At 36.9% G+C, this 10,410-nt stretch overlaps 1 protein-coding gene across 6 annotated transcripts in view; it reads left to right on the plus strand.

Annotated features, from left to right (window-relative positions):
- Positions 1-7,501, plus strand: part of Trmt1l (tRNA methyltransferase 1 like) — a 30,497-nt gene extending 22,996 nt beyond the window's left edge. For 5 of the 6 annotated variants that reach the window (XM_048356773.1, XM_048356775.1, XM_048356777.1 and 2 more), the window contains 5 exons: positions 1,633-1,711; positions 3,274-3,440; positions 4,033-4,086; positions 6,188-6,314; positions 6,414-6,764. In XM_048356773.1, coding sequence (XP_048212730.1) covers positions 1,633-1,711; positions 3,274-3,440; positions 4,033-4,086; positions 6,188-6,314; positions 6,414-6,621 — 635 coding nt within the window. In that variant the 3' untranslated portion in view covers positions 6,622-6,764. Of the gene's footprint in view, positions 1-1,632; positions 1,712-3,273; positions 3,441-4,032; positions 4,087-6,187; positions 6,315-6,413 lie in introns of all 6 variants that reach the window. The other variant, XM_048356776.1, reaches the window with a different exon arrangement.
- The last annotated feature ends 2,909 nt before the right edge of the window (positions 7,502-10,410 follow it).

Here is a 10,410-nt window from a genome sequence, read left to right on the forward strand (position 1 = left end):
AAAAATTAAGGGGACACAGGAATGGAGGAAGGGTGAACAAAGGCAGTCTCTGTATTCAATATACACTTGCAAAAAATCAGCTATGCAACTTGTGGACAGGAACTGAAGAGGGAAATGGGGGAAAAGCAAAGGAAGGGGTGACATTGTCCGAGAAGCACTGTATTAGCTACCCAGGAGGCTGAGATGAGAATTATGATTCTCAAGCCATTTCCACCAGGAAAGTCTATGAGACTCTTATCTCCAATTATCCACTAAAAAGCCAGAAGGAGAGCTGTGGCTCAAGTGGTGGAGCCTTGAACAAAAAAGCTAAGGGACAGTGCCAGGCCCTGAGTTCAAGCCCCAGGACTGGCACCAAAAAATAATGAAAATTTTAAATGAAAAAAGCAAATAACCTAGCCAGGTACTGGTGGCTCATGTTTGTAACCCTAGCTTCTCACGAGGCTGAGACCTAAGGATTGTGGTTCAAAGCCAGCTCAAGTTATAATTGTGTACTATGCCTGATTAGACCATTCCAGGAAAGTCAGTGGTCAACCTCAAAATGACTTGGAGTTGGGGGAGACTGTAAAGACAATTTCTAATTTAAAATGACATTCTGAGAGCTGTTAGTGTAGCTCAATGGCCTAACATATTTGAAGTTCTAGGTTTGACCCCAGCACCATTAGGAAATAAAAATAAGAATATAATAAAGCTGGGTACCAGTAGCTCATGCCTGTAATCCTAGCTACTCAGAAGGCTGAGATTGGTTCGAAGCCAGCCTGGGCAGGAAGGTCCATGAGATGACTTTTATCTCCAATTAACCACTCAAAAACCAGAAATGGCTCAAAGTGGTAGAGCACGAGCCTTGAGCAAAATAGCTCAGACTCTCATTGTTTAAATGGAGTAAGATTTTTCTAGTGTATACTTTGGGCACTAAATATGAATCAAGCTTAGAGAATAAAGTAACTTACTTTTTACCTAATTACAGAGAACACAATATCTGTATTTTGATAGTGGTATTGGTTAAGGTTATGTAACACTTGTTAGGCCTCATTTACATTTGTATGATGTATACTATTTATTTTGGTGCCATTACTGGGGCTTAAACTCAGCCTTGTGTTTTGCTCATCTTTTTCATTTATGGCTAGAGCCATGCCTCCAGTTTCAGTTTTTTGCCAGTTAATTGGAGAATAAGTGTCTCACAGATTTGTCTGCCTAAGCTAGCTTACTTTGAAGCTAGATCTTTAGATCTCCATCTCCTAAATAGCTAGAATCGTAAACATGAACAACCAGTGCCTGCCTGGTTTATATATCAGTATACAATATAAATTGCATCCCAGTCAAGTTAATTTTAAAATATGGAAATCTTGTGACTGTTTTGCTTCTTCTCAAAATAGCAAAAGCTAGTATTAGTTTTATGTCTTCAGTAAAACCATTTGACATGGACTTCTACAGTCTAAGCTTTGATTCTGTACGCTCATTGAAATTTCAATATCCCTGCCTAAAAAATAATATAGAATTAAAGATTCAAAATACATTTAAAATTCTTAGCACAGTACCTGGCACATAGTAGTAGATGCCCAGTGTATACTAGCTACGAATAATTACTATTTGCAGTAGTTATTTCTCCTTTGATTTCTATTTGTTTATTCATAGAAAACCCATATAGACAGTTGCCCTGTAACTGTCATGGAACCATGCCTGGAAAGACAGCAATAGAACTTGGACCTCTATGGTATGTACTTAAACATAGTAAGATTCAAAACTGACTCATTAATTGGTTTATTATCAACTTACGATTATATGTGGTAAAACGCAGTTTTGTTTTTAGGTCTGAGTAAGCAGTTAGGACTCTTCTCCCTGTATGATCTCAAAATATTTTCAGTGGAGCTGTGAGTCAAGTGGTAGAGTGCTAGCCTTGACCAAAGTATCTCAGGGACAACACGCAGGCCCTGTCTTCAAGCCTCAAGATTAGCATTCCGTTACCTATATCATCTAATATACAGTGACCCTGCTCTCAAATCTCAAAGGTAGAGATAATAACAGGTTGCTGTATCCAGAAGGAGTATCTGCTAGCCTAGCTCTCTTAATTTTAGACATGAAAATTGTGGCACAGTGTTTTTAAGTGCTTACTAAAACTTACCCCCAAATGAGTTAGTTATTGGCATAATCAGGGCCAGAATTCGGGTTTTCTCACTCCTGGGACTGTGAATACTAACTCATAGGGATTGTTCCTGTCTTTTCTTTCATCCAAGATATCATCCCTTTACCCCATCATGTATTCAGGTTATAATTCCCTTTTGAAATCTCTTAGTGTTCAACTCCAAGTAGCTCTAGTAAATTTTTAGTATATCTTATATTCATCATTTGATACTTTAAAATTCTAAACAATTACTAACCTTAATATTAGTTACTATTCATTGAGGATATATTTTGTGCTAGGTATTATACATGTACTGTCTCATTTAATTCCTATAAGTTTGTGAGAAGTTTTAATTTCGAGACAAGGAATACAAGACTCAAGCAGTATTACCCTCTCAATGTTACACAGCTAATAAGTGGTGAAAGGAGGACTAGAATCCAGGTTTGAGTTGGAATTGCATATTTTATCATTTATACATACTTGTGATCCTGAAGCATACTAGATTAATTCCTGAGCCTTCTTTTTTTTTTTGGCCAGTCCTGGGCCTTGGACTCAGGGCCTGAGCGCACTGTCCCTGGCTTCTTTTTGTTCAAGGCTAGCACTTGAGCCACAGTGCCACTTCTGGCCGATTTTCTATGTATGTGGTGCTGGGGAATCGAACCCAGGGCTTCATGTATACAAGGCAAGCATTCTTGCCACTAGACCATATTCCCAGCCCCGTGAGCTATTTTTTAATTATACCACTACAGTATACACACCAGAATTAAGATTCACTGTTTCTGACTGAAATGTGCATTAACACTGTGTTCCTATTTAGATTTATTAACACTATATTCCTGTTTAGATTTGTAGGATTTTGCAGGGTTAACTTTGAATTTTATATTTGGGTATATCTTCCATATACCTACCAATATAATACAGCACTGAGTAACTTGTGAGGGCTCAATAATTCTTGCTGATTTAATGTAAATGAATTTCCTTAGCAATTCTTACTGCTTTAGAAAAGTGGAATGATAAACGTGGGGAAGAACAGTATAATAACAGTATAATCATAAATTCTTCATTTTCAGTGTTTTAGTTGTAGTAAAATTATGAACTTATTTTTTAAAGAACATAAACATTTTGCAAAGCCAGTTCTATGTACTGTTTTTCAGGTCAAGTTCCCTTTTCAACACTGGATTCCTCAAAAGAATGCTATTTGAATCTGTTCATCATGGTGTGGATGATATTCAGACCCTCATAAAGACATTAATCTTTGAATCAGAGTGTACACTTCAAAGTCAGTTTTCAACTCAGACACCTTCAAATCTCAAGAAGCAAGGTTACTATATACTAGCTTGCTAGTTTACAGATTTGTTCTTTTTTTTTCTTTTCCTGCATATTTATTTAGACAGATTTGTTCTTAAAAATATTTTTTTAAATGTTTGGTACTGAAATCAAAAGCAATACAATAATGTGCCTCAGCCCACCTTTGAGTCTCATGTTTTTCTACATTAGCTTTTTTGTAAACTTTACTCAATTAATAGAACCAAACATTTTTTGTGACTTCATTACTTTTCTACTTTGTAGAAAAAGAAACCTTAGGTAATTATATAAGTGGTACAACCAAAACTTTTGGTAATGCTCATTGAAATTCAGAAGGTATGTTCATATTTATTACTCAGATCTTTTTTTTTCTCGGTACCAATAGGATTTCATAGGTATGTCTGGCTATTGATAAAAGAATAAGCTTGTTAAACATCCTAGTGGTATTACACATAAGAAGTTGTTGCTATTATAGAACATTAAAATATATAATTTGTACAGCCTGTTTTAGACCCAGAACCTTAAATATGGAATTTCACGGTGAAGTTTTATTGAAACACTAACCTGCAATAGCATCTTTAAATATTGCTTTCTCATTCTTCTTATAGAAGAAAATGATGTATTTATTAAGACCACAGATAGCACAACAGACCATCTACAAGGTATGTATATGTGGGTGTGTAAATGTGTATGTACTAAGCATCAGTGCAAAAACACATGTAGCAGAAAGGTAGAAAAACAAGACATGGCCTCAGTAGCCTTCTCTCAAATGCTGACAACAGAACAATGAAATGTGTTATAAGCACTCACATAATTCAAAATCCCTAGTAGCATGTACATTGTTCACATTTCCAATATAGAGAAACCCAGAGAACTTGAGGAACTATGTGAACTAAAATAGAGTATTATATGATAAAGTTGTAGTATTTAAGACTAAATATTGGTCAGGATCTGGTGGTTCACATCTCTAATCCTAGCTACTTGGGAGGCTGAGATCTGAGGATCATAGTTCAAAGACATATTTTATCTCTAGTCATCCACCAAAAAGCTGGAAGTGGAGTTGTGGCTCTAGTGGTAGAGTGCTAGCATTGAGCAAAAAGCTCAGGGACAGTGCCTAGGACCAGCACAGGGGTGTTAAAAAAAAAAAAAACACACACACAAATAATCCAATTTCTTTGAAGTTTAACTTCTCTGTTAGAGGATTGAAAGAGGCATTGTGAGTTGATCTGTGTAGGAGGTGGACTTAAAAGCATTATTCTACTTCATTTGTATAACTTTAGGACGGTCCCTCAATTTCTTGGCCTAAATCTTCTTTAGAATAAGCTAAAAACATTTAAAAATCTCTTTTGAGTTTTTAACACATTTAAATTAAGGAAATGGACTTATCTCTATGGACTCTTCTTTATCTCTAAAATTTGTAAGTTTTTTATTTGTTTTGATTGGTCATGGGGCTTGAACTCTGGGCCTGAGCTTTTCAGCTCAAGGCTAGCACTCTACCACTTAAGCCACAGTGCCACTTCCAGTTTTCTGATAGTTAGTTGGAGATAAGAATCTCACACTTTCCTGCCTGAGCTGGCTTTGAACCACAATCCTCAGATCTCAGCCTCCTGAGTAGCTAGAATTACAAGCTTGAGCCACTGGCAGCCAGCTGTAAATATATTCTAAGACTGGATTGTCAGTACAACATATAGAAGAGAAAAAATAAATCAATGTCTTGCTTCTGATTGTTGCTATTAAGGTATTATTTTGGATTTTTGTCTCACTTTCCTATAAATTATAACTCTGGATATTCTTTCATTATGTGCTTGTTAATTTCATGTGGAGATAAAGGCAAATTTTACTTAATGGAAGAGTCCCAAATAATCAGTTGGTAGCCAGCTATTGGGGCACATGCTTGCATTCCTAGCAGCTCAGGAGGCTGAGGCAGGAGGATCACTGGAGTCCACAGGTTCAAGACCTATAATAATAATAATGACATGTTGAATATTCAAGCAAAATTTCATCATAGTATTGGATATCTGTGTGTGTGTCTCTGGGAAGGATACATTGCCAGAACTTAAGTATTAAAATATCAGCAATGAGCTCATATATTGTGCCTGTGTCAGTATGTTTTTGTTTTGTTTTTGCCAGTCCTGGGGTTTGATCTTGGGGCCTGAGCACTGTCCCTGGCTTTTTTTTTTTTGCTCCAGGCTAGCACTCTACCACTTGAGCCACAGCGCCCACTTCTGGCTTTTTCTGTTTATGTGGTGCTGAGGAATCGAACCCGGGCTTCATGCTTGCGAGGCAAGCACTCTACCAATAAGCCACATTCTCAGCCCTTTATCAGTAGTTTAGTAAGCCCTGGAGACTTTTTCTTTATGTTCATTTATTATGTATCCAGTGCTATACAATTATGCAAGTAAAAAAATGAAGGGTATGATAGAACTTGAGCTCTGAATAGTTGTACTGACAGCAATGAATTGTGTGAGGTAAATGGTCAATAAATAAGCTTCCTACAGGAGATAGGGTTAAGGTTTTAAGCTGAAAAAGGTAGAAGGAAATTCTGGCTTAGAATTAAGTTTGAGCAAGTTGACTTAAATGAGTGTGCCAGTAAGTTGCAGGTAGTTATCAAAGTTTTGATATTGTATTTTTGTGTGTGTGGTACTGAGGTTTGAACTCAGGGACTCAAACTTGGAAGACAGATGCTCTACCATTTATGCCACGCCCCAGTTGGCTTGTAATTTTTAAAAGAATGTTAACCATGTATGTATGTATGTTTTTCAGGAAAGAGAAAAAGCCATGAAGTGATGACAAATTTAGCCAAGAAGCAGAAGTCTGATGTCAGTACTGAGCATCCTCCTTTCTATTATAATATCCACAGACACAGCATTAAAGGGATGAACATGCCAAAGTAAGACACCAGTGAATGGCAAAGTATATATGTCATGTTTTAGTAAAATTATGACTTAAATATTCAAGAACCTAATTTTTTACCCTTTTCTTTTTGCAGGTTGAAAAAGTTTCTGTGCTATCTTTCTCAAGCAGGCTTTCGTGTAAGCCGAACTCATTTTGACCCAATGGGTGTTCGTACAGATGCACCTCTGTTGCAATTTAAATCTATCCTTCTACAGTACAGCACCCCCACTTACACTGGAGGACAATCAGAAGGCTATGTCCAATCATCACCCGAAAATACAGTGGCTGACAGGGTTGAATAACAGGTTGAATAATAAGTGGTTGCAGAAGACAGTAATGATGAGTTTATTCTCAGGTGTCTGTACAGATGGCCCAATAGTTCTATGCCAACTTATATTTCCTTTTCTATTCAATTCAGTTGTGTAAAAATAAAGAAAAAAAGGTACTGATGTTTTCATTCAGAAAATTAGCTCCAAGTTTATTGGTTTGAGAACTTTGCTTTGTAAGTTTTTCTTATTTAAAGAAAACAAGTTTTAATGAAAAGTGTTTCATAATATGAACTTTGACTGGGATCACACTATGTTTAATAAATTTAGAAAATTTTCGCACAGATAGTACTTAGAAACTGAAGTACATTGTAGAAGTGCTTCATTTTTTTTAGGGGAGCAGTGTTGGGGATCAAACTCAAGGCTTCAGGCAAACTAGGCAGCAATCTACCATACCACTAAGGTAAGGTACATCCTTCGAGCTAGTCATCTTTTGTCACACTCAGTAGCTGGGACTATAGGCATGCACCATTGTGCCCTGCTATCCTTTACTATTCTTAATCACATACCTTTGTTAACTTATTTGTGATGTTTTTCTATGTGTAGTATACAGAATGAAGTTAAAGCCTTTTACATATTGAAATTACCCTGGGTAGAATAAGGAATACTGTTCTGCCAAGTGACAAGTACAACACTGAAATTTTTTCACAGTTTTAAGATATCATAATTTACACACTGATTTTAATTTATTAATACCGTTTGAAAAGTTAAATACTTGTCAGAGACGAAACTTCAGAGCTATTGTTCTTATATAACTTCACAAGTACTGAAATCCCAACAGTAGAAATTTTATGTTTGTTATGTTGTAATATGTAGCTGTGCCACCACTGAGAAGTAAAATTTGTCAGTATATGAAGTTTCTTTGGGGTTTTTGTTTTGTTATATTTTCTTTTTAGGTGTGTGTATGTGTATACTTTTTTGAATAGTTAGCTCAAGTTAACATCACCGTAAAATCAGATGAAAAAGTTATTTGAACTAATATTCTTGCTTTATTTGAGTAATCAAGAGTAGTTAATTTATTATTTTGGCTAGACAGGCCTCAAAATTGCCAGGCAGGCACTTTAACCATTTGACCCACATCCCAAGCTCAGAGGAAGTAACATTACAACCATTAAGCTCTGGAAGAGTGGTATAGTTAAAACTGAAAACTCTATAAACATACATAAGAAATCTCATCACATAAAAAGTCTGGGTGTTGGAAGAATTAGAAAAACAGAATATTAATTTAGCAGAAATAAAAGAAACTTTTAGTGTTGTTACAGGATATTCCCAAAAGAATCTTCGTTTCTCTTTATCTGATTTAATAGTATATTTCAACAAGATAATATGACATACAAGTAATTTTCTGTAATGACTATAAAAACTCCACTTCATCTGGGTGCTGTAATCCTAGATGCTCAGAAGACTAAGGCCACTCTAGACAGAAAAATCCTCCAGATTCCATCTCCCCAATTTACCAGCCAAAAATTGGGTGGAGTCTCAGCTCACGTGATAGAGCAACTATGAATCACATCTGTCTGAATAAGCTTGAGGAAGCTTTTAGTTCAAATTCCAGTGTTGCCAAAAACAAAAAAAGCAAAACACCAGGCTGGGAATATGGCCTACTGGCAAGAGAGCTCACCTCCTATACATGAAGCCCTGGGTTCAATTCTCCAGCACCACATATCTAGAAAACGGCCAGAAGTGGCGCTGTGGCTCAAGTGGTGGAGTGCTAGCCTTGAGCAAAAAGGAAGCCAGGGACAGTGCTCAGGCCCTGAGTCCAAGCCCCAGGATTGGCAAAAAAAAAAAGCAAAACACCTAATTCTTCCTAGTTGGAATTAAAACTTAAGCACAAAAATCACTGTAACTTTCTTGTTTGCATAATTGAATAAATTACTGTAACTCAATAAGAAGCTAGCCCAGGCAGGAAATTCATGATAGGGTTCTCCAATTACCAGAAAGCCAGAATTTGCTAAATGCTCATCGACATGACATATTGATCAAATACTAAGTTTTATATGTAAGGAGCTTAATTTAGTACAGAAACAGAACTTAGTGTTACCCAGAATATGTATGTATTGCAGTTGGTAGGGAGCTTGATAAAAACAGGCCGAGTTCGGTCTCCAGTGCCATAGAAAAAGTTTCATACATAAAGGTAGGTTTTAAAATATTTGGTAGAAAGTTTTAAACTGATATAGTGCACCAAGCTACAGAGAAAATACTTCAAAATGCTATCTAGAATTGCTATCTTGTCATAATAACTAGTAATTTGAGAATATTAAGTACACTGTTGAGCAGTGCCAGCTGTATCCCTTCATGAATTTTAAGAAAGCAGGTTGGGGAATATAGATCTGGTTGAATTGCTTCTTGGCCTTTTGGCTAAGATCAAGTGTAGATCTGGTTGAATGCTTGCCTAGTATTAATAAGGCCTCCTGGCCCATGGGTTGATCTCCAACACTACAAAAAATAAAATTAACTGTTAATACTCTAAACAAATTCAGGAAAGGGGTGATGTAACCAAACAATGGCTGGGGGCGGGGGGGGGCAGTTACAATGGTAGTAAAAACTATATACTGACTTTTATAAAACCTTACTCTAAACTGATGATGTTCTGGTTCTCTGATATTAATTAAATAATCCCCCAAAGTTTTGGAATTTGCATTGCATAATTACAATGTTAGTCTTTGGCCCTTTCTCAGTAGACTTAGCAAAGTGAATTATAAACAGGGTGGGACCTGCCTGAGGCGGCATGAGTACTGCTGTGGCTCATTCAAGTACATCAAATGGATCATGGAATCTATTCTGGTTCTATATTATATTGTAGGTTCTCCTGCCTACTATACTGCCCATGCCTATCTTTCTAGTCTAGCAATTAAGTAAACTACTGTTCATAATATGTGGTGCATAATATTTAGTTAGGGAGAGACTGCATATAGTGAGTGGTTCCACAGAGAATGGGACTGAAAAATTCCTACTGCCTGTAATATAGCTGGCGAAATGTCATAGTACAACACACATTGCTGGTGTAAACAAACCTACCCTGTGCCATCATTTATATAAAAGTATTGCACATACAGTTGCATAGATAATACTTGATAATAGCAATAAACTGCAACTGGGTTTTGAATTTACTACTTCTAGTAGTAGGGGGAAGGCTGACTTCAAGTTCAAGATCCTTCTGCCAAAATGCTGGAATTAAAGGTGTGTCCCCACCATATCCAGCCCCTACACTATAATCATTTTTCAGTGGGCACTTTTTTTTGTTTTTATTGTAAGCCAGTATTTCATGTTACACTGGCAGCAGCCTAGTGCTGACATAGAGCTCATGACTGATGTATACCATCTAAGTTTGTGAATAAATTCTCTTATCTCAACACAATGAAATTGCCCAACACATTTCCCGGAATGTATTCTTGTGCTGGGTAATGTGTGACTGTACTCAAAATAATCACCATTAGCAAGGCTCATTGAACCAGTGGATCCCTTTCAACTGAAACATCCCCCACTGCCACTCCTCGTCCACTGCCATACTATCAGGCTTTAGTGCTAGTGCTCTGCCACCAGTGGCTCACACCTGTAATCCTAGCTACTCAAGGTGGAGCTCTGAGGATGGATCAATTTGAAGCCAGCCCAGCAAAAAAGTTCATGAGACGTATACCTCCAATTAATCAGCAAGAAGCTAGCAGTGCCACAGCAAAAGTGGTAATACACCAGCCCTGACCAGAAAAGGCTAAACAAGGGCACAAAGCCAGTACAGAGGAATAAAAAACCGGCTGTCCAGATTCT

Source organism: Perognathus longimembris, chromosome 11, assembly GCF_023159225.1.
Source record: "Perognathus longimembris pacificus isolate PPM17 chromosome 11, ASM2315922v1, whole genome shotgun sequence".
Classification (NCBI taxonomy): Eukaryota; Metazoa; Chordata; class Mammalia; order Rodentia; family Heteromyidae; genus Perognathus; species Perognathus longimembris.